We start from the raw sequence: 25494 nt of genomic DNA on the forward strand, positions 1-25494 counted from the left end.
TGTTTGGAGGACGGTACAGAACACATATGAACAAAAGGTGGGAGCGGAGAGGAAGGTGTAGCCAGAGGTACTCCTGGGGGTTGGGTGGAGAGAGGGCAGTGCAAGGAGAGTGAGGAAGAGTTTTTGATAAAGATAGCCACCCCACCACCAGGACGAGGCTCAGGTCTATCATACCGGAGGAGGGAGTAACCAAGAAGAGACATTAAGGAATCAGAGACATCTTGAAGGAGGAAAGTTTCTGTTAAGCAGATCAAGTCTGGATTGTCAGAAGCAACCTGAATGGAGAGATCAATCAGGTTTGAGCGATGGCCCCGGATGTTTTAGGTCCATACCGTTAATGAGGAGAGAGGGGGAGCATCGGGTGCAGGACAGGGGAGGGGAGGGGTAGGGTCAGATGAAGGATGAGAGGGGGAGGTAGGAAGAGCAGTTGATGGTGTGGCAGAGATTACAGAAGAGTTACAAGAAAGGAATGGATGAGGAGGACGAAAGGCTTGATGGTGATGGGATGAGGCACAGTGAGGGGTTGTTTGAGGGGGAGGCAGAGGAAGGTCGAAGGTTGGGGGAGGTGGAGGTATGAGATAGAAGGGAGACGAAGTGTGGAGGAGGCAGCTTTGACAAGGAGGTGGGAGGAGGGAGAATTTGGGAGGGATGGTTGGGGGGTAGATTTGAAGGGGAGGGGTTGGTGGGGAGTTTTGAATGGGAGGGGCAAGGGGGGAGTGTAGGAGGGGAAGGGCAAGGGGGGAGTTTATGAGGGGAGGGGCAAGGGGGGATTTTATGAGGGGAGGGGAGGGGCAAGGGGGGAGATTTGGAGGGGAGGGGCAAGGGGGGAGATTTTGATGGGAGGGGCAAGGGGGGAGTTTCGGAGGGGAGGGGCAAGGGGGGAGATTTGGAGGGGAGGGGCAATGGGGGAGATTTGGAGGGGAGGGGCAAGGGGGACGTTTAGAAAGTGGATGATTAATGAAAGATGAACATTTATAACAAATTGGGTTTGTTGTGATTTTCAAGTTAGCGATCCGTTTAAGAACGATGGAGGAGGGGTGGAATGAATGAGAATTTAGAGCATGTAGTGAGAAAGAATTATAAGAGATTGAATATTTTTTTGAAATGGAATGAGTTGAAGAGGAAATTGAAAGGAGCCTTTTAAATAGGAGGAAAAACAGCGTGTTGTAATAAACCACTGAATAAAACACTGAAGGGGAAAGTTTAAACATATTTAAACAGAACCGTGAAGAACAATCTTATATTCATAAAAATACCAACAGGGAAAGGGAGCCGAGAGGGACACCACGAGTCACTTGAACAGGCCAAAAGGTGGAAGGCAAGGGGATAATGGGGGCGGGCGGGACTGCGCACATGGACAGAGGCGCACGATGGAACAAAAGCACACGAGGAGAAAGGGAAATGTTTTTTTTTTGTTTGTTTTTTTGTTTTTTGGGGGATGGGTGGGGTTCGGGGGGGGCGGGGTTACAACGTTAGACAAAGAGTAGATGTTTGGTCATGTTTGGGGGAGAAGGGAAAATCAAAAAACCTAGCAAAACAGCGAAGGAAGAAACAAACTTCGACGAGGGAAGCCTGAGGCTGCAAGGCCTCACTCGTGACACAGCAAACAAACGATTAATTTATGAAAGATAAACACCGAGAAACTTCCAAGGGGCACACTATCGGTTTACACACCGAAAGATAAATACAGTTTCGACAAAATACAATTGTGAACAGACTTAACTTTGGAAACGTGGAGACCGTGTGGAGCTTCGAAAATCCCTGCCGTCGTCTCCAAGATCTCGCGAGATCTCAATGATGCTGTGAAACAATGCTGTGAAATACTCAACATCGGAAGACAAATCCTCCCAAAGTGAGCATGCTTGATTTTGCTCCCAAAGTGAGCATGCTTGATTTTGCTCCCAAAGTGAGCATGCTTGATTTTGCTCCCAAAGTGAGCATGCTTGATTTTGCTCCCAAAGTGAGCATGCTTGATTTTGCTCCCAAAGTGAGCATGCTTGATTTTGCTCCCAAAGTGAGCATGCTTGATTTTGCTCCCAAAGTGAGCATGCTTGATTTTGCTCCCAAAGTGAGCATGCTTGATTTTGCTCCCAAAGTGAGCATGCTTGATTTTGCTCCCAAAGTGAGCATGCTTGATTTTGCTCCCAAAGTGAGCATGCTCGATTTTGCTCCCAAAGTCAACATGCTTGATTTTGCTCCCAAAGTGAGCATGCTTGATTTTGCTCCCAAAGTGAGCATGCTTGATTTTGCTCCCAAAGTGAGCATGCTTGATTTTGCTCCCATAGCGAACATGCTTGATTTAGCTCCCAAAGTGAGCATGCTTGATTTTGCTCCCAAAGTGAGCATGCTTCATTTTGCTCCCAAAGTTAGCATGCTTGATTTAGCTCCCAAAGTGAACATGCTTGATTTTGCTCCCAAAGTGAGCATGCTTGATTTTGCTCCGAAAGTGAGCATGCTTGATTTAGCTCCCAAAGTGAGCATGCTTGATTTTGCTCCCAAAGTGAGCATGCTTGATTTTGCTCCCAAAGTGAGCATGCTTGATTTTGCTCCCAAAGTGAGCATGCTTGATTTTGCTCCCAAAGCGAACATGCTTGATTTAGCTCCCAAAGTGAGCATGCTTTATTTTGCTCCCAAAGTGAGCATGCTTGATTTTGCTCCCAAAGTGAGCATGCTTGATTTTGCTCCCAAAGTGAGCATGCTTGATTTTGCTCCCAAAGCGAACATGCTTGATTTAGCTCCCAAAGTGAGCATGCTTGATTTTGCTCCCAAAGTGAACATGCTTGATTTAGCTCCCAAAGTGAGCATGCTTGATTTTGCTCCCAAAGTGAGCATGCTTGATTTTGCTCCCAAAGTGAGCATGCTTAATTTTGCTCCCAAAGTGAGCATGCTTGATTTTGCTCCCAAAGTGAACATGCTTGATTTTGCTCCCAAAGTGAGCATGCTTGATTTAGCTCCCAAAGTGAACATGCTTGATTTTGCTCCCAAAGTGAGCATGCTTGATTTTGCTCCCAAAGTGAGCATGCTTGATTTAGCTCCCAAAGTGAACATGCTTGATTTTGCTCCCAAAGTGAGCATGCTTAATTTTGCTCCCAAAGTGAGCATGCTTGATTTTGCTCCCAAAGTGAGCATGCTTGATTTTACTCTCAAAGTGAGCATGCTTGATTTTGCTCCCAAAGTGAGCATGCTTGATTTTGCTCCCAAAGTGAGCATGCTTGATTTTGCTTCCAAAGTGAGCATGCTTGATTTTGCTCCCAAAGTGAGCATGCTTAATTTTGCTCCCAAAGTGAGCATGCTTGATTTAGCTCCCAAAGTGACCATGCTCGATTTTGCTCTCAAAGTGAGCATGCTTAATTTTGCTCCCAAAGTGAGCATGCTTAATTTTGCTCCCAAAGTGAGCATGCTTGATTTAGCTCCCAAAGTGAGCATGCTTGATTTTGCTCCCAAAGTGGGCATGCTTGATTTAGCTCCCAAAATGAACATGCTTGATTTTGCTCCCAAAGTGAGCATGCTTGATTTTGCTCCCAAAGTGAGCATGCTTGATTTTGCTCCCAAAGTGAGCATGCTTGATTTTTCTCCCAAAGCGAACATGCTTGATTTACCTCCCAAAGTGAACATGCTTGATTTTGCTCCCAAAGCGAACATGCTTGATTTTGCTCCCAAAGTGAGCATGCTTGATTTTGCTCCCAAAGTGACCATGCTCGATTTTGCTCCCAAAGTGAGCATGCTTAATTTTGCTCCCAAAGTGAGCATGCTTGATTTAGCTCCCAAAGTGAGCATGCTTGATTTTGCTCCCAAAGTGAGCATGCTTGATTTAGCTCCCAAAGTGAACATGCTTGATTTTGCTCCCAAAGCGAACATGCTTGATTTTGCTCCCAAAGTGAGCATGCTTGATTTTGCTCCCAAAGTGAGCATGCTTGATTTCGCTCCCAAAGTGAACATGCTTGATTTTGCTCCCAAAGTGAGCATGCTTGATTTTGCTCCCAAAGTGAGCATGCTTGATTTTGCTCCCAAAGTGAACATGCTTGATTTTGCTCCCAAAGCGAGCATGCTTGATTTAGCTCCCAAAGTGAACATGCTTGATTTTGCTCCCAAAGTCAGCATGCTTGATTTTGCTCCCAAAGTGAGCATGCTTGATTTTGCTCCCAAAGTGAGCATGCTTGATTTTTCTCCCAAAGCGAACATGCTTGATTTAGCTCCCAAAGTGAGCATGCTTGATTTTGCTCCCAAAGTGAGCATGCTTGATTTTGCTCCCAAAGTGAGCATGCTTGATTTTGCTCCCAAAGTGAGCATGCTTGATTTTGCTCCCAAAGCGAACATGCTTGATTTAGCTCCCAAAGTGAGCATGCTTGATTTTGCTCCCAAAGTGAACATGCTTGATTTAGCTCCCAAAGTAAGCATGCTTGATTTTGCTCCCAAAGTGAGCATGCTTGATTTTGCTCCCAAAGTGAGCATGCTTAATTTTGCTCCCAAAGTGAGCATGCTTGATTTAGCTCCCAAAGTGAACATGCTTGATTTTGCTCCCAAAGTGAGCATGCTTGATTTTGCTCCCAAAGTGAGCATGCTTGATTTAGCTCCCAAAGTGAACATGCTTGATTTTGCTCCCAAAGTGAGCATGCTTGATTTTGCTCCCAAAGTGAGCATGCTTGATTTTGCTTCCAAAGCGAACATGCTTGATTTAGCTCCCAAAGTGAACATGCTTGATTTTGCTCCCAAAGTGAGCATGCTTGATTTTGCTCCCAAAGTGAGCATGCTTGATTTTACTCTCAAAGTGACCATGCTCGATTTTGCTCCCAAAGTGAGCATGCTTAATTTTGCTCCCAAAGTGAGCATGCTTAATTTTGCTCCCAAAGTCAGCATGCTTGATTTAGCTCCCAAAGTGAGCATGCTTGATTTTGCTCCCAAAGTGGGCATGCTTGATTTAGCTCCCAAAATGAACATGCTTGATTTAGCTCCCAAAGTGAGCATGCTTGATTTTGCTCCCAAAGTGAGCATGCTTGATTTTGCTCCCAAAGTGAGCATGCTTGATTTTGCTCCCAAAGTGAGCATGCTTGATTTTGCTCCCAAAGCGAACATGCTTGATTTAGCTCCCAAAGTGAGCATGCTTGATTTTGCTCCCAAAGTGAGCATGCTTGATTTTGCTCCCAAAGTGAGCATGCTTAATTTTGCTCCCAAAGTGAGCATGCTTGATTTAGCTCCCAAAGTGAGCATGCTTGATTTAGCTCCCAAAGTGACCATGCTCGATTTTGCTCCCAAAGTGAGCATGCTTAATTTTGCTCCCAAAGTGAGCATGCTTGATTTAGCTCCCAAAGTGAACATGCTTGATTTTGCTCCCAAAGTGAGCATGCTTGATTTTGCTCCCAAAGTGAGCATGCTTGATTTAGCTCCCAAAGTGAACATGCTTGATTTTGCTCCCAAAGTGAGCATGCTTGATTTTGCTCCCAAAGTGAGCATGCTTGATTTTGCTTCCAAAGCGAACATGCTTGATTTAGCTCCCAAAGTGAACATGCTTGATTTTGCTCCCAAAGTGAGCATGCTTGATTTTGCTCCCAAAGTGAGCATGCTTGATTTTACTCTCAAAGTGACCATGCTCAATTTTGCTCCCAAAGTGAGCATGCTTAATTTTGCTCCCAAAGTGAGCATGCTTAATTTTGCTCCCAAAGTCAGCATGCTTGATTTAGCTCCCAAAGTGAGCATGCTTGATTTTGCTCCCAAAGTGGGCATGCTTGATTTAGCTCCCAAAATGAACATGCTTGATTTAGCTCCCAAAGTGAGCATGCTTGATTTTGCTCCCAAAGTGAGCATGCTTGATTTTGCTCCCAAAGTGAGCATGCTTGATTTTGCTCCCAAAGTGACCATGCTCGATTTTGCTCCCAAAGTGAACATGCTTGATTTAGCTCCCAAAGTGAACATGCTTGATTTTGCTCCCAAAGTGAGCATGCTTGATTTTGCTCCCAAAGTGAGCATGCTTGATTTTTCTCCCAAAGCGAACATGCTTGATTTACCTCCCAAAGTGAACATGCTTGATTTTGCTCCCAAAGCGAACATGCTTTATTTTGCTCCCAAAGTGAGCATGCTTGATTTTGCTCCCAAAGTGAGCATGCTTGATTTTGCTCCCAAAGTGACCATGCTCGATTTTGCTCCCAAAGTGAGCATGCTTAATTTTGCTCCCAAAGTGAGCATGCTTAATTTTGCTCCCAAAGCGAACATGCTTGATTTTGCTCCCAAAGTGAGCATGCTTGATTTTGCTCCCAAAGTGAGCATGCTTGATTTAGCTCCCAAAGTGAACATGCTTGATTTTGCTCCCAAAGTGAGCATGCTTGATTTTGCTCCCAAAGTGAGCATGCTTGATTTTGCTCCCAAAGTGAACATGCTTGATTTTGCTCCCAAAGCGGGCATGCTTGATTTAGCTCCCAAAGTGAACATGCTTGATTTTGCTCCCAAAGTGAGCATGCTTGATTTAGCTCCCAAAGTGAACATGCTTGATTTTGCTCCCAAAGTGAGCATGCTTGATTTAGCTCCCAAAGTGAGCATGCTTGATTTCCCCCCCCCCCCCCTATTCGCGGCCGTATTCCGCGAATTTAAGGGGGGTTTTTTTGTGGCCGTGTTCTGCGAAATCGCGGTTTTTTCCCCCCTATTCACAGCCGTATTCTGCGAATTTGAGGGTCTTTTTCTTTTTGTGGCCGTGTTCCACAAAATCGCAGGGTTTTTTCCCCTATTCGTGGTCGTATTCTGCAAATTTGAGGGTTTTTTTTCTTTTCGTGGCTGTGTTCCGCGAAATTGCGGGTTTTCCCCCCATTCGCAGCCGTATTCCGCGAATTTGAGGGGTTTTTTCTTTTCGTGGCCATGTTCCGCAAAATCGCAGGGTTTTTTCCCCTATTCGTGGTCGTATTCTGCAAATTTGAGGGTTTTTTTTCTTTTCGTGGCTGTGTTCCGCGAAATTGCGGGTTTCCCCCCCATTCGCAGCCGTATTCCGCGAATTTGAGGGGTTTTTTCTTTTCGTGGCCATGTTCCGCAAAATCGCAGGGTTTTTTCCCCTATTCGTGGTCGTATTCTGCAAATTTGAGGGGTTTTTTTTCTTTTCGTGGCTGTGTTCCGCGAAATTGCGGGTTTTTCCCCTTTTCGTGGCCATGTTCCAATAAATTGCGGGGTTTTTTCTTTTCGTGGCCATGTTCTGCGAAATTGCGGGTTTTCCCCCCTATTCCTCCCAAAGTGCGCATGCTTGATTTTGCTCCCAAAGTGAGCAAGTAAGCACGAGGAAATTCTGGATTTTCATATTCTTTCGCGCAATTCAACCGGACTTGGTGGCGTAATAGTTAGAAGTGTCTGCTCTCAGTCTGAGAGGTCGGCGCTTCAAACCCAACCACGGCCGAGTCATACCAAAGACTTTAACTAAAACGGCACTAAGTAGAGCGCACACCTCCGCCAGGCTGAACAGATTATGCTTTGTATCCCAATGATAGGCCGAATCTGGATTCGGATCTGAAACAAAATCTAATCGGCTTGTTCTTGTCACCTAACCAACGAACCGCGTCCGCCAAGTTTAATCATAACTCGTCCATAACCTTTTTAAATATCATGTTATGTATCGCTTTTCGGCCAATCTCTCCATGGTGAAGAATCACCTAAAAATTAAATAACTATCGTATCTGAATCCATATTCAGATCTTCACCAAAATCGAATCGATTCGTCCTTGTCACATACCCAACCTCTCCACCAAGTTTCGTCCAAATTCGTCCATAACCTTTTGAGATATTTTGCTATGTATTGGTTTTAGCCCAATCTCTCAATGGTGAAAAATCACTTTAAAAATTCTACCAGCCGAATCCGGATCTTCACCAAAATCTAATGATTTTGTCCATGTCACATACACTACATCTCTGCCAAATTTCGTCCAAATCTGTCCTCAACCTTTTGAGATATTTTGTTCACAAACAAACAAACAAACAAACAAATGAAAAATCGGTCAGAGACCGAGGACTTGCCGGAATGTACTTTTTTTTTATCGGCCATTTTGGATCAAGTTTTTCAGTTTTTCCAAGATGGCGGCCGAACCACGTGACCGATGACGTCATTATTTGTTTTCTAAACTAATTTATTCCTAGATTATGCTCAAGAAATTTCATCTTAATCGGACGAAGTTTTGTACTGTCGAATTATGACGTCATAATGGAGGCACCTATGACATCATCAATAACATATTTCATTCCCCATGGAGAGTTCTTTTCAATGAGCCATGTCTCAATTTTTTATATTCAGCACTTTTGGAGATATAGAGCTGCAAAATTTTTGGGTTTTTCCAAGATGGCGGCCAAACCACATGACCGATGACGTCATCATTATTTTTTTTTCTCCACCAGTTTATGCCGACATGGCGCTCAAGAAATTGCATCTTGATTGGATGAAGTTTTGTACTTATCGAATTATGACGTCATAATGGAGACCTTGGGCCTAGAGAGTTAAAAATTGGGCACAGTCTATTCCAGGACAAGACAAATATGTGTGTAAAGTATGGCGATGCTATGTGCAACGATGTAGACAAAGTACTGCACACAAACAGACAAACCAACCAACCAACATCTTTTCCGGCAAGTAAAGAAAAATCACTCGTAGAGCGTGAAAACATTGTTCACAGATAGACAGACAAACAAACAAGAAGACATCATGCGGAGCACGATACTTGCAAAATCCGCCCCCTCACCCCCAAGGAAAAAAAATTCCATTGATACAGCAAATTGTCCATTTCATCAAGATTAAAAGTGACAATCTTGATCAAAGCTCGGGTCTACAGGAAGAAAAGTGACGATTTTTCAGATGAAAAATGATGATTTTGTAAGGTTGACCTTGAGTTGACCTTTGACCTTTTGACCTCAAAAATAGTTAGTTTCCCTAGTTAGTTTAAATACTAATTAAATAGTATTTAGTGACTCAATGTGAAAATGCTGTTCAATTTTCAAGTCATTCGGATGAAAATTGAGGATTTTAAAAACTTGGCCTATGTTGACCTCAAAATTAGTTGGTGGTTGAATTCAGTGACCATATATGTAAATCCTCTTCGAATCTCAAGTCAATCAAATGAAAATTGGTGATTTTAGAAATTCGGCCTATGTTGACCTTTTGGCCTATGTTGACCGAAAATATAATTTGTGGTTGAATTCAGTGACCAGATATGCAAGTCATCATCAAATTTCAAGTCAATTGGATTAAAATTGAGGATTTTAGAAATTTGGCCTATGTTGACCTTTTGGCCTATGTTGACCTTTTGGCCTATGTTGACCTCAAGAATACTTGGTGGTTGAATTCAGTGACCAGATATGCAAGTTCTCTTCAAATTTCAAGTCAATCGGATGAAAATTGAGAATTTTAGAAATTTGGCCTATGTTGACCTTTTGGCCTATGTGGACCTCAAATATACTTGGTAGTTGAATTCAGTGACCAGACATGCAAGTCTTCCACAAATTTCAAGTCAATCGGATGAAAATTGAGGATTTTTGAAATTCGGCCTATGTTGACCTTTTGGCCTATGTTGACCTCAAATATACTTGGTGGTTGAATTCAGTGATCAGATATGCAAGTCCTCTTCAAATTTCAAGTCAATTGGATGAAAATTGAGGATTTTAGAAATTTGGCAAAGTTGGTGACCTTTGGCCCATGTTGACCTTTTGACCCCAAAAACAATAGGCTTCTCAATTGGGACGACCTATACAACTTGGTGAAGTTTCGTGACGATCGGTTTAGAATTGTGACCTGTAGGGCGGTGACAAACAAACAGACAGAACCACAAATGCAACTGACCAATATACTTGAAAAATCTTCGATTTTGCAAGTAACAAATGAAAAATCACTCATAGAGCGACACTTGGCAAAACAGAACAAAGTAGAATGGCACTCAGTAGAGCATCCTTTTGACCTCAAAATAATTAGTAGTTGAATTCAGTGACCTGATATGCAAATCGTCTTCAAAGTTTAAGTTAATCGGATTAAAATTGACAATTTTAGAAATTTGGCCTATGTTGACCCTTTGGCCTATGTTGACCTCAAAAAAATTGGTGGTTGGTTTCGCTGACGTGATATGAAAATCCTTTTCAAATTTCAAGTCAATCGGATGAAAATTGAGGATTTTAGAAATTAGAAAAAATTGGTTGACCTTTGGCCTATGTTGATCTTATGACTTATGTTGATCAAAAAATAGATGGTGGTTGAATTCAGTTCGCTAATATGAAAATACTATTCAAATTTAAAGTCAATTGGATGAAAATTGAGGATTTTAGAAATTTCAAATTGTTGTTGACCTTTGGCCTATGTTGACCTTTTGGTCTATAGTGATCTGAAAAATACTTGGCGGTTGAATTTAGTTCGCTAATATGAAAGTCCCATTCAAATTTCAAGTGAATCGGTTGAAAATTGAGGATTTTAGAAATTTGAAATTGTTGCTGACCTTTGGCTTATGTTGACCTTATGACTTATGTTGATCAAAAAAAAAGTTGGTGGTTGAATTCAGTTAGCTAAAATGAAAATCCTATTCAGATTTCAAGTCAATCGGATTAAAATTGTGGATTTTAGTAATTTTTTAAAAAAGTGGTTGACCTTTGGCCTTTGTTGACCTTTTCGCCTACGCTGATCTCAAAAATTGTTGGTGGTTGAATTCAGTTAGCCGATATGAAAATCACATTCAAATTCCAAGTCAACCAGATGAAAATTGAGGATTTTAGAAATTTGAAATTGTTGTTGACCTTTGGCCTATGTTGACCTTTTGGCCGATGCTGATCTCAAAAATAGTTGGTGGTTGAAATATAGTTGGTGAACCGATATGTAAATCCTTTTCAAATTTCAAGTCAATCGGATGAAAATTGTCGATTTTTGAAATTTGAAAAAAGTGGTTGACCTTTGGCCTGTGTTCACCTTTTGGCCTACGCTGATCTCAAAATAGTTGGTGGTTGAATTCAGTTAGCCATTATGTAAATCCGATTCAAATTTCAAATCAATCGGATGAAAATTGAGGATTTTATAAATTCGAAATTATTGTTGACCTTTGTCCTAGGTTGACCTTTTGACCCTTTGACCTCAAAAATATTATATATGATTTTGTCGGACCACGAACTCTACTATTTGGTGAAGTTTCATGAAGATGGGTTTAAAATTGTGACCTGTAGGCAAGTATAAGTGAGCGAATAGACAAACAAAGGCAATAGGCAAATGCAGTTCAATTTTCAAGTCAATCGGCTGAGAATTGATGGCTTTTTAGATGAAAATTGATGATTTTTAAAATTTGACCTTCAGTTGACCTTTGACGTTTTGACCTCAAAAATAGTTCATTTCCCAATTTAGTGACTTCATATACAAATGCTATTCAATTTTCAAGTCAATCGGATTTAAAATGGCGTTTTTCGAAATTTGACCTCCAGATGACCTTTGACCTTTGACCTCAAAATCAATAGGCTTCTCAATTGGGACGACTTATACAACTTGGTGAAGTTTCGTGAGGATCTGTTTGGAATTGTGACCTGTAGGCCGGTGACAAACAGACAAACAGACAGAACCACAAACGGAACTGACCAATATATATACAGTGGAACCTTGACTTACGAGTTTAATTCGTTCTGTGACCGAGCTCGTAACTCAAATTGCTCGTTTCTCAAATCAAATTTCCCCATTAAAATGCATTGAAATGCTATTAATCCGTTCCAGCCCGCCAAAAACCACACCAATTTTTTTTTAAATATACAGTATATATAAAAATATCTCGCGCTTTATATTTCACCTGTATGCAGCATACAAGTTGGCAGGATGGCCTGGACTGGAGGTACGCACACTTGACTCTAAAGTCTAAACTGTCCAGCCTGGGTTTGAATCCCGACCCAGCTATAACCTGTCATGGGTGAATCACAGGCAGGGTGATTCATCAATGTGTGTACCGCTAAACTGGGCGCCCCGTTTGCGTCCCATTAGTTGTTGGATGTTAAGGATCTCACCGTGTTTTCCACAAAGAGAAGGCGAGCTATCGCCGGCACTCTGAACAAGTTGTGGCCTGGCATGGCATGAACATGAAAACATGAACATGAACATGAAATGTTCGACATGAACATGAAATTTTCCGAAATAACCAAAATGCGAAAACTAAAATGCATCGCTATACGACAGAGATACGTACTGTACTTGAACGGCAAGATAACCACGTGACCAGAACCTACCTGGCGGCGTAAACTCGAAATAACCAAAATGCGAAAACTAAAATGCATCGCTATACGACAGAGATACGTACTGTACTTGAACGGCAAGATAACCACGTGACCAGAACCCACCTGGCGGCGTGAACTCGAAATAACCAAAATGCGGAAAAAAAAATGCAGCGCTATACGACAGAGATACGTACTTGAACGGCAAGATAACCACGTGACCGGGTGGCGAAAGCTCGTAACTCGGATCTCGGCTCGCATCTCAAAGCAATAAACTGCCGGAGCGACGGCTCGTATCTCGAAAAACTCGTAAGTTGGGGCACTCGTAAGTCAAGGTTCCACTGTACTTGAAAAATCTTCGATTTTGCAAGTAACAAGAAGACGTCATGCGGAGCACGATACTTGCAAAATCTGCTCCTCTCCCCCCCCCCCCCCCCCCCCTTCCCCAAGAAAAAAAAATTCCATGGATACAAACGGAACCGACCAATATACTTGAAAAATCTTGGATTTTACAAGTAACAAACAGGTGAAAACATAACCTCCATCCACTTCGGTAGTGGAGGTAAAAAAAAAGGGATGTGTTGCTTCCTTGTTTGATGCTCAGCATTTAGTGGATGGAGCATGAACAATAGGGTGGTCCACAGATATATGTAATATTTAATACTATTAAAAATCCATGCTCCACAAGGCTGCCCTTGTTCCTATGTTTATAAAGATCATATGAACCAAACATGAGGTCAATTGGAACTTATTTAGAGGTTGCTCAAAAAATAACATTTTTAATTTATCGTTTTTTTCAGATGGCAGAAACTCGCAGCTCTTCCACAGTTTGGTTGCTGGGAAAGTCTGAAAAGGAAATAATATGTGGGGGACTACCAACCAAAGGACACACATTGCATAAAATGGCGTACCATCACTTACAAGAACACCATACAGTTCGTGAAAGTGCCAAACTTAGTGTACAAGCTGTGTGTGCATACTGGGAGAAAGCACGAATTCCAGTGCAGAGAGTAGATGCCTGTGAGCGCCAACTTTTGAAGTTGTATGATGCCGACAAACTGGTAAAGAAAACTAGAACCAAGACATTCGAAAACTATAGAGTGAAGGAGCAGATGTTCAAAGATGATCTTCAATCCCTCTTCAATATCTCACCAAATGATGCGCTTGAGAAAATGACGAATGAAGAAGACAAAGCATTCCTTATCATGCAGCGTGAGGATCCCTCAAGTTCACGTATGGGATCTGTGGACAACACTCTGGCAGTGAAGTAGAACAGAAAGCATATCAGGCTTGAGAATGAAGATAAAAGAAAGAAGAAACATGCTGCTGAGACTCTAACAGCAATGCAATCTGTTCCATCAACGTCGGCTGTGGTTGATGATGATGATGAGTCTGAGATTGAAAGGTCCGATTCTATTCAGGGGACAATGAATTCAAACTCCAAAGTCCATCTTCTGCCAAACAGGTGAAAAAGGCTCCCATCAAGGTGATCACTCCAGCAATAGTGGCAACTCTGGACAGAGTAAATCTCTCAGATCGGCGTGCTATGTTTGTGGCCAGTGCTTTTGCACAATCTCTTGGTCATACCATTGAAGACAAGTGCAAACCAACAATAATAAATAATTTGAGTAATTGAAAATAGATAATTATCTATGAATTGATGTATGATGCTAAAAATTCTGTCTTATTATTCATTAAAATTTGTCAACATTTTGAGCAACCTCTAAATATTGTCCAATCAAGCTCAAATTTTCTCCACAAACCACTTTCTTCAATAGGAATAGGGGCAGGCTTGTGGAGAAATGAAAATCCAATCTTCAAATTTTTGGACTACCCTAATGAACAACCATATAGGTTCCTTCCTCCTGCTTTGAAGTTTCTTGTATGGGAATTTGTTTACAGTCGGACCCCAGTATTCGCGGAATCCGTGTATTCGCGGTTGATAAAATGCGACCTGTTTCTCTATTCGCGGAAAAATGTCCCACAAATTCGCAGTTTTTTTTTCTTTTCGCGGCTGTGTTCCACCAAATCGCTTCCACCAAAGGGATTTCCCCCTATTCGCGGCCGTGTTCTGTGAATTTGCAGGTTTTTTTGTTTTCGCGGCTGTGTTCCGCGAAACCGCGGGGTTTTTCCCCCTATTCGCGGCCATATTCCACAAATTTGAGGGGGTTTTTTCTTTTCGCGGCTGTGTTCCGGGAAATCGCGGGGTTTTTTCCCCTATTCACGGCCGTATTCCGCGAATTTGAGATTTTTTTTTTTTTGTGGCTGTGTTCTGCGAAATAGCGGGTTTTCCCCCCTATTCATGGCCGTATTCCACAAAATCACGGGTTTTCCCCCCTATTCGTGGCTGTGTTCCGTGAAATCGCAGGTTTTTTTCCCCTGTGTGTGGCTATATTCCGCGAATTTTTGGTTTTTTTTCTTTTCATTGCTGTGTTCCACGAAATCGCAGGTTTTTCCCCTATGTGTGGCTGTGTTCCGTGAATTTTAGGGTTTTTTTTCTTTTCATGGCTGTGTTCCACAAAATTGCAGGTTTTTTCCCCCTTTGCGTGGCTGTATTCCGCGAATTTTAGGGTTTTTTTTCTTTTCATGGCTGTGTTCCACGTAATCGCAGGTTTTTCCCCCAATGTGTGGCTATATTCCGTGAATTTTAGGGTTTTTTTTTCTTTTCATGGCTGTGTTCCGCGAAATCACGGGGGTTTTTCCCCCCTATGCGTGGCCATATTCCACAAAATCGCGGGTTTTCCCCCTATTCGTGGCCGTGTTCCGTGAAATTGTGGGGTTTTTTCCCCCTATGCGTGGCTGTATTCCGTGAATTTTAGGGTTTTTTTTCATTTCATGGCTGTGTTCCACGAAATTGCAGGTTTTTTCCCCCTATGCGTGGCTGTATTCCGCGAATTTTAGGTTTTTTTTCTTTTCATGGCTGTGTTCCGCGAAATTGCGGGGTTTTTCCCCCCCGATGTGTGGCTATGTTCCACGAATTTTAGGTTTTTTTTTCTTTTCATGGCTGTGTTCCCACGAAATCGCGGGGTTTTTTCCCCCTATGCGTGGCCGTATTCCGCAAAATCGCGGGTTTTCCCCCTATTCGTGGCCGTGTTCCGTGAAATCGCGGGGTTTTTTTTCCCCTATGCGTGGCTGTATTCCGCGAATTTTAGGTTTTTTTTCTTTTCATGGCTGTGTTCCGCGAAATCGCGGGTTTTTTTCCCCTATGCGTGGCTGTATTCCGCGAATTTTAGGGTTTTTTTCTTTTCATGGCTGTGTTCCGCGAAATCGCGGGTTTTTTTCCCCCTGTGTGGCTATATTCCGCGAATTTTAGGTTTTTATCTTTTCATGGCTGTGTTCCGCGAAATCGCGGGTTTTTTCCCCCTATGTGTGGCTGTATTCTGCGAATTTTAGGGTTTTTTTCTTTTCATGGCTGTGTTCCGCGAAATCGCGGGTTTTTTTCTCCCGATGTGTGGCTATATTCCGTGACTTTTAGGTTTTTTTTATTTTCATGGCTGTGTTCCGCGAAATCGCGGGGGAGGGGGGGGGGGTTCCCCCTATGCGTGGCCGTAATTCCGCAAAATCGTGGGTTTTCCCCCTATTCGCGGCCGTGTTCCGTGAAATCGCGGGGTTTTTCCCCCTATGCATGGCTGTATTCCGCGAATTTTAGGTTTTTTTTCTTTTCATGGCTATGTCCGCGAAATCGCGGGTTTTTTTTCCCCTGATGCGTGGCTGTATTCCACGAATTTTAGGTTTTTTTTCTTTTTATGGCTATGTTCCGCGAAATCATGGGTTTTTTCCCCTATGTGTGGCTGTATTCCGCGAATTTTCGTTTTTTTTTCTTTTCATGGCTGTGTTCCACGAAATTGCAGGTTTTTCTCCCCTATGCGTGGCTGTATTCCGTGAATTTTAGGGTTTTTTCTTTTCATGGCTGTGTTCCGCGAAATCGCGGGTTTTTTCCCCCTATGTGTGGCTATATTCCACGGATTTTAGGTTTCTTTTTTCTTTTCATGGCTGTGTTCCGCGAAATCGCGGGGGTTTTTTTCCCCCTATGCGTGGCCGTATTCCGCAAAATCGTGGTGTTTCCCCCTATTCGCGGCCGTGTTCCATGAAATCGCAGGTTTTTTCCCCTATGCGTGGCTGTATTCTGCGAATTTTAGTTTTTTCTTTCTTTTCATGGCTGTGTTCTGTGAAATCGCGGGTTTTTTCCCCCTATTTGCAGCAGTGTTACGTGAAATTGCGGGGTTTTTTCCCCCTATTCGCGGCCGTGTTCCACTAATTTGAGGTTTTTCAGGGTCGCAAGACAAAATTTCACGAGCCGCTAGCGGCTAGCTTGACACATTTATAAAAAATCCATGTTTCACTAGCCATGCATAAAGCAGGTGGATGTACGTACGCAAAAAACTTCTACGAGCCGTGAGCATGACCTGCTTATACAGTACAGTACCATACATTCACTGCTGTGTGATTTGTGTTTTCATGGCTTTCGCGGGCGCCGATTTTAGCCGCACTATAAGCGAGCTTCACGAGATATCCGACCAGATGTGTAAACAAGTCAACTCCGTGAATTATAGAATGCAAACACTTCATTAAATCGATTACAATTTGCAATTCATGGTAAAGCATCATCAGAGATGTTACACAATGAAAACGCTTCGGGGGATGCTCCATCAGCGACTAAAATATGTCATTCTCTGCGAATTATAGAATTCAAATTATTCATTAAACATATTATTGAAATTAGCAGATACGCTCAATACGGCACCTGTTACCTGTTGTCATTTTTTGTTTTGTTTCACGGTACGGTATGGTTAAGCTAGTTAAGCACTTTTGATAAACTGTAATAATAATAATAATGCATTTATTTTATATAGCGCTTTTCAGGAAGCCCAAAGACGCTTTGACAGAGTGCAAAACATAATGCATAGCAAAACATAAAAACAAATGCAAAAAAACAAGAATCAATAGGGAAATATTCAAAGCAAAAAGGAGGGAGAGGGAGAAGAGATAGTCAGGGGTTAAATGCTGTGGGTTAAATGTTGAATGCAGTGTTGAACAGGTGGGTCTTGAGTGATGTTTTGAATGTGGTGAGTGAGGAGGAGTCTCTGATGGTGTGAGGTAGTGAGTTCCAGAGGGTGGGAGCAGCAATGGAGAAGGCCCTGTCCCCCCAGGATCTGAATTTGGTCCGGATGGGGGGGGGTCAGGAGGTTGGTACCAGCAAAGCGGAGGTTGCGGTTGGGAGTGTGTCTGGAGAGGAGGTCAGCCTGGTAGGATGGGGCCAGGTTATGGAGGGCTTTGTAGGTCAAGAGGAGGATTTTGTACTGGATTCTCTGGGAGATGGGGAGCCAGTGAAGCTTGTAAAGGACGGGGGTGATGTGGTCACGGGTCCGATGTGGTCACGGGTCCGGCGGGAATGGGTGAGTAGACGGGCAGCGGAGTTCTGAATGTATTGGAGTTTATTGGTGATTGTTGAGGGTGAACCATAGAGGAGGCTATTGCAGTAGTCCAGACGGGAGGTGATGAAGGCGTGGATGAGGGTTTACTGTAACTGTAAACTGTAAGCGCATTCCTTCAAGAAATTGGTAATGGTACCTGGTGTTGTCATTTTTGAAAATGTGTAAGCATTTTAAACCCGCGAACCCGCGAACTTGTCCCCTTTTCCCCCATTGAAACAATGCCGCGGCATACATTCAAGGGATTTTCATGGACTTTCGCGGATTTTCGTCAACATTCGCGGGTTTTGTCTCGCCATTTCCGGGACTTTCATCGACCTTCATGGATTATCGTCGACATTCTTGGGATTTGCCTCACCATTAGCAGATCTTGCCTTGCCATTTTCAGTTTGTTCCTCTCTATTCAGGGATTTTCACGACTTGGGAACCTATCCCACCCTTTTTCCATTGAAACAATGCCCCCCTATTCGTGGGTTTCGCTATTCCCGGATTTTCCAGGAACGTATCCCCCACGAATAGCGGGATCTGACTGTGTTATATGATTAAAAATCTGGACACACTGAAATACATTAGCTCATCGTTTCATCTGTCTCCATATTTTTAACATCTATGCCTTTTACCAGAACAACTGCTTCCCGACATCAAGTCCTTCATGCGGAACTTGAGCACTCTTCTTCGCACGACGGTGAAACTCAAACGAGACTCTACCGGCAAGGGGATGATCTTCCCGTTGTACACTCAGCCTGGTGGAGAGTACATGCAAGGCCAGGGTGCTGGCCAGAAAGGACACCGAGACGTGCGATCACTGGACCTGGAGCATAGCGGCGCGGAGATTATCGGGTGAGAACAAAGGTGTCGACAATCAAAGGAGGCAGAGTTTACGGAAGAGGCTTTGCTGCGTTTCGGACACTTTGCGTGCCTTATGGTTCGGAAAGCAGCAAAGTTTTGTCCGATGATATGACATGTAAATGACAGAAAATAATGATGTTAAACAAGATAGCCGACAAAGGTTGTACTTTTTGAATTGTCTCGGCCTAAAGGGCTTCAAATGCATTTTCCATCCACATCGATCATGTGAGAGGCAAAGGCCTTCTTTTTCTTTTGTATGCAGCAAATGGCTGCGAGTAACACTTTTGGGAATGTGCACTAACTGATTCCAGCAGACGGGACTATCAGTCTAATGTCCGTCCGTGGGATTGCATGCACATTGATACCTCGCCCTGCCTATGCGGCACCGGGATGAGACAAAAGTATTGTGTGGTTGGTGTAGAAGGTTTGTTATAAACAACGGCATTGTAAGAATCTAGAGAGGCAGGCAAATGGATGCCAAGTGTGATGGAGGTGGATTGGACTTGTAAACATAACTACCAAAAGTACCCAGCGCTTCACTGATGGATTTAATCCAAAGACAACATGTTGTACTTCACAAACATTCTGCTCTATTAACTCCATAATTTGTCCGAAATCATCTTCCATATGCTTGGAAATCAGGGAACATCACCTTCGTCAACCGTAACTTTGAGAGGTAAAATCCCTTCCTCTTCGCTTCGAAGACCATGGTTGTTTAATTTGTTTTGAACCTCCTTTAAAAATGAGTGAAATGAAACATTTTGAGAATATTGAATTGTTCTCACTCAGATTTCAATCAAGATTCAATTTCAGTTAATATCATCTCAATTTTGATCTCAATTTCAGATTTCAACATCACTGTAATGCAGTCAAGTTGTTTAAACTTTCTTTATACAAAATGATGATGATTTGTAATACTGTCTACCACCTGGGGGCGCGATACGATACACATTTATATGGAGAGAATTGAGGTCTTACACCCCTAACTTGAACCCCCTCCCCCAGATATACAATCCCAAAAGACTCCATACTTGGGGTACTCTTGAGCAACATGCAAATTGTTTTTCCACTTGGTACAATAGTTTTATTTTTGAAATATATAAAAACAAACGAACAAACAAACACGAATCGAAATTTATATATTAGGTGGCGGTTTTAAGCCTTTCATTGACTTTCTCCGTTCATTTTACTTCTCACAAAGTGGACTTTGTCATTGTTGGCCGAGATGGGCTGAGCTGAAATGTTTCATTTTCCTTGTCTACAGGTCAGTGGTTCACTTGGTCATCGATAACCAGCAATGTTACAAGACCTACAATGACTGTCTGACGACGGCGAAGCAGGCCGCTGATTATCTAGGTGCACAGGCATCAAAGGGAGTTCTTGAGAAAAAGCTGCCCTACCCATTGATTAGTATCGACAGCTACCGTGAGTGTCACCCATCTGTTTGTCGTATGTACTCTTGGGACAGGATTTAATTTCTTTGTATTCCATGCATGGAAGAAGAAAACTGGAGGACAGTACGATGGCTTAGCCACAGTTCCACGATTAACAAGAACGGCACTCGGTAGAGCGCATACCCTCCGCCAGGGTGAACAGTTTACGTTTTGTATCTCACCGATAAGCCGGATCTGGATTCGGGCCTGAACCAAAATCGAATCGCTTGTTCTTGTCACCAAACCAACTCTTTCAAGTTTCATCTGAATCCGTCCATATCTTTTTAGATACCGTGCCGTATATCGGTTTTAGCCCCAATCACTCACTTAATGGTGAAGAATCACTTCAAAAATGATTTGGATTCGGATTTGAATCTTCAACAAAATCGAATAAATTCTTCCTCGTCACACACCCAACTTGTCCACCAAATTTCGTCCAAATCCATTGACAACTTTTTGAGATATCTTAGTCACAAACAAAAAAAACCAGACAGACAGCCAGGGATAAAATCATAACCTCCATCCCATTTTAACCTTAACCATAACCTCCATCCCACTTTAACCTTAACCACAACCTCCATCCCATTTTAACCTTAACCATAACCTCCATCCCACTTTAACCTTAACCATAACCTCCATCCCACTTTAACCTTAACCATAACCTCCATCCCACTTTAACCTTAACCATAACCTCCATCCCACTTTATCCATAACCATAACATCCATCCCACTTTAACCATAACCATAACCTCCATCCCACTTTAACCATAACCATAACCTCCATCCCACTTTATCCATAACCATAACCTCCATCCCACTTTAACCATAACCATAACCTCCATCCCACTTTAACCATAACCATAACCTCCATCCCACTTTATCCATAACCATAACCTCCATCCCACTTTAACCATAACCATAACCTCCATCCCACTTTAACCATAACCATAACCTCCATCCCACTTTATCCATAACCATAACCTCCATCCCACTTTAACCATAACCATAACCTCCATCCCACTTCAACCATAACCATAACCTCCATCCCACTTTAACCATAACCATAACCTCCATCCCACTTTAACCATAACCATAACCTCCATCCCACTTTATCCATAACCATAACCTCCATCCCACTTTATCCATAACCATAACCTCCATCCCACTTTATCCATAACCATAACCTCCATCCCACTTTAACCATAACCATAACCTCCATCCCACTTTAACCATAACCATAACCTCCATCCCACTTTAACCTTAACCATAACCTCCATCCCACTATAACCATAACCTCCATCCCACTTTAACCATAACCATAACCTCCATCCCACTTTATCCATAACCATAACCTCCATCCCACTTTAACCATAACCATAACCTCCATCCCACTTTATCCATAACCATAACCTCCATCCCACTTTAACCATAACCATAACCTTCATCCCACTTTAACCATAACCATAACCTCCATCCCACTTTAACCATAACCATAACCTCCATCCCACTTTAACCATAACCATAACCTCCATCCCACTTTAACCATAACCATAACCTCCATCCCACTTTAACCATAACCATAACCTCCATCCCACTTTAACCATAACCATAACCTCCATCCCACAAAGTTGTAACGTTTGATGTAACCGCTAAAGTTGTAACATAAGATGGAACCGGTAAAGTTGTAATGTACGATGTAACCGGTAAAGTTGTATCGCAAGATGGAACCGGTAAGGTTGTAACATAAGATGGAACCGGTAAAGTTGTAACATAATATGGAACCGGTAAAGTTGTAACGTAAGATGGAACCGGTAAAGTTGTAACATAAGATGGAACCGGTAAAGTTGTAACGTAAGATGGAACCAGTAAAGTTGTAACGTACGATGTAACCGGTAAAGTTGTGACGTAAGATGGAACCGGTAAAGTTGTAACATAAGATGGAACCGGTAAAGTTGTAACATAAGATGGAACCGGTAAAGTTGAAACATAAGATGGAACCGGTAAAGTTGTAACGTAAGATGGAACCAGTAAAGTTGTAACGTAAGATGGAACCGGTAAAGTTGTAACGTAAGATGGAACCGGTAAAGTTGTAACATAAGATGGAACCGGTAAAGTTGTAACATAAGATGGAACCGGTAAAGTTGTAACGTAAGATGGAACCAGTAAAGTTGTAACGTACGATGTAACCGGTAACATTGTAACGTAAGATGGAACCGGTAAAGTTGTAACGTAAGATGGAACCGGTAAAGTTGTAACATAAGATGGAACCGGTAAAGTTGTAACATAAGATGGAACTGGTAAAGTTGTAACGTAAGATGGAACCAGTAAAGTTGTAACGTAAGGTGGAACCGGTAAAGTTGTAACATAAGATGGAACCGGTAAAGTTGTAACATAAGATGGAACTGGTAAAGTTGTAACGTAAGATGGAACCAGTAAAGTTGTAACGTAAGATGGAACCAGTAAAGTTGTAACGTACGATGTAACCAGTAACATTGTAACGTAAGATGGAACCGGTAAAGTTGTAACATAAGATGGAACCGGTAAAGTTGTAACGTAAGATGGAACCAGTAAAGTTGTAACGTGCGATGTAACCGGTAAAGTTGTAACGTAAGATGGAACCGGTAACATTGTAACTTACGATGTAACCGGTAAAGTTGTAACGTACAATGTAACCGGTAAAGTTGTACCGTAAGGTGGAACCTGTACAGTTGTAACATAAGATATAACCGGTAAAGTTGTAACATAAGATGGAACCGGTAAAGTTGTAACGTAAGATGGAACCGGTAAAGTTGTAACGTAAGATGGAACCAGTAAAGTTGTAACGTGCGATGTAATCGGTAAAGTTTAACGTAAGATGGAACCGGTAAAATTGTAATGTAAGATGGAACCGGTAACATTGTAACTTACAATGTAACCGGTAAAGTTGTAACGTACGCTGTAACCGGTAAAGTTGTAACGTAAGGTGGAACCTGTAAAGTTGTAACGTAAGATATAACCGGTAAAGTTGTAACATAAGATGGAACCGGTAAAGTTGTAACGTACGATGTAACCGGTAAAGTTGGGCGTAAGATGGAACCGGTAAAGTTGTAACGTAAGATGGAACTGGTAAAGTTGTAATGTATGATGTAACCGGTAAAGTTGTAACATAAGATGGAACCGGTAAAGTTGTAACGTACGATGTAACCGGTAAAGTTGTAACGTAAGATGGAACCAGTAAAGTTGTAATGTGCGATGTAACCGGTAAAGTTGTAACGTAAGATGGAACCGGTAAAGTTGTAACGTAAGATGGAACCGGTAAAGTTGTAACGTATGATGTAACCGGTAAAGATGGAACCGGTAAAGTTGTAACGTACGATGTAACCGGTAAAGTTGTAACGTATGATGTAACCGGTAAAGATGGAACCGGTAAAGTTGTAACGTACGATGTAACCGGTAAAGTTGTAACGTAAGATGGAACCGGTAAAGTTGTAACGTACGATGTAACCGGTAAAGTTGTAACATAAGATGTAACCGGTAAAGTTGTAACGTACGATGTAACCGGTAAAGTTGTAACATATGATGGAACCGGTAAAGTTGTAACGTACGCTGTAACCGGTAAAGTTGTAACGTAAGATGGAACCGGTAAAGTTGTAACGTATGATGTAACCGGTAAAGTTGTAACATAAGATGTAACCGGTAAAGCTGTAACATACGATGTAACCGGTAAAGTTGTAACATAAGATGGAACCGGTAAAGTTGTAACGTGCGATGTAACCGGTAAAGTTGTAACATAAGATGGAACCGGTAAAGTTGTAACATAAGATGGAACCAGTAAAGTTGTAACGTACAATGTAACCGGTAAAGTTGTAACGTACGATGTAACCGGTAAAGTTGTAACATAAGATGGAACCATTAAAGTTGTAACGTACGATGGAACCGGTAAAGTTGTAACATAAGATGGAACCGGTAAAGTTGTAACATAAGATGGAACCGGTAAAGTTGTAACATAAGATGGAACCGGTAAAGTTGTAACATGAGATGTAACCGGTAAAGTTGTAACATAAGATGGAACCGGTAAAGTTGTAACGTACGATGTAACCGGTAAAGTTGTAACATAAGATGGAACCGGTAAAGTTGTAACATAAGATGTAACCGGTAAAGTTGTAACGTACGATGTAACCGGTAAAGTTGTAACGTAAGATGGAACCGGTAAAGTTGTAACGTACGATGTAACCGGTAAAGTTGTAACGTAAGATGGAACCAGTAAAGTTGTAACGTATGATGTAACCGGAAAAGTTGTAACGTACGATGTAACCGGTAAAGTTGTAACGTAAGATGGAACCGGTAAAGTTGTAACGTACGATGTAACCGGTAAAGTTGTAACGTAAGATGGAACCAGTAAAGTTGTAACGTATGATGTAACCGGTAAAGTTGTAACGTATGATGGTACCGGAAAAGTTGTATTGTAATCTGTAAAATGCTAACACGTGTGTTTTTACCATGTTCATCAGAGGATCCAAAGGAGAAGAACCTGGTGTACTTAATTGCAGCGGGTGCAGCAGTGGCACTCGCTGCGCTGCTTATTGTGGTTCTGGTGCGCAGCAAGAGGCGCAAGGAGGCCGGCACCTTATGGTTCCCTGAAGGTTTCCTACTGAGGTCTACGGGCGACAACAAGAAGCGGCGGGAGCCGGTTGGTCAGGATGCCATGGGGCTGAAGTGAGAAATATATTCCTATCTTTTCCTGCTTTATTCCATTTTTTTCTCTCATTTTAAAATGCAAACACTATGTCTGTCTAGCTACGTCACGTAAAATCGTAGAATACACCCTTACAATTGCCTAATAACCTTCACCTTCTACATGGCAGAAATTTGCGTCTTGCCACTGATGCTCGACCGAGCGAGGAAGGTCAGCCTAGAGAAGAAGAATCCGATACCGACTACAGAGAGGAAGAAGAGGAAAAAGACGAAGAAGAAGAAGATGAAGAGAAAGCCAATGCTATTCCAGAGGCAAAGCGACGGAAGGTAATATTGCACCTCGAGGCCAAAGATTTTATTTAGGCTGTTCACTTTTATTTTATTTTTGTTTTTTGGTCAGTTTATTCACATTACAGATGCTAATTTATCGTTCTCTTGAGGACATGGAGTCGTTGCACAGCGATCGACTTAAAACAACCGTTTAGAAAAGAGCTTCGGTTCACTGCAAATATTTTGGTCATCGGTCCAGCAATGAAATGTGTACATGACCCCGACGTTTCCTTCATTTGCGCCACCCCCTGCCTGCCATCCACCAGCGGGTCGCTCATACAGCCACAAGAGAATGTATGGGCCCCATAGATCATCGGCAGTGGACCCAGCAGCACCTGACGGCGGCTGACGTTCATCCGCCTGGTCTTGCGCTCACACCACCGGTCGAAGGAGATATGGACGGAGTAGACGTGAACGTGTGTGGCCCAGGTAAGGTATTCCTTCCACACTTTTGCTTGTTGCCGTTTGCATGATGCGACACTACGTAGTTTACCTGGAGATTTTTGCCTGCGATGTATCGAGTAATGAAAATGTTCAGATGCTACACAGGTGGCAATAATCGATATTCTTTCTGTATGTTTTCGAACCTCTTCGATGCCAAA

General features: G+C 42.4%; 1 protein-coding gene across 1 annotated transcript in view; it reads left to right on the forward strand.

The window, feature by feature from the left end:
• Positions 1 to 25494, forward strand: part of LOC137422866 (uncharacterized) — a 288315-nt gene that overhangs the window by 260066 nt on the left and 2755 nt on the right. The window contains exons 27-31 of the mRNA XM_078774985.1: positions 18230 to 18446; positions 19720 to 19880; positions 24379 to 24583; positions 24733 to 24889; positions 25159 to 25321. Of these exons, the coding sequence (XP_078631111.1) occupies positions 18230 to 18446; positions 19720 to 19880; positions 24379 to 24583; positions 24733 to 24889; positions 25159 to 25321 (903 nt within the window). The remainder of the gene's footprint in view (positions 1 to 18229; positions 18447 to 19719; positions 19881 to 24378; positions 24584 to 24732; positions 24890 to 25158; positions 25322 to 25494) is intronic.

Source organism: Myxine glutinosa, chromosome 3 (genome assembly GCF_964187855.1).
Source record: "Myxine glutinosa chromosome 3, kmMyxGlut1.1, whole genome shotgun sequence".
In the NCBI taxonomy this organism is placed as follows: domain Eukaryota; kingdom Metazoa; phylum Chordata; class Myxini; order Myxiniformes; family Myxinidae; genus Myxine; species Myxine glutinosa.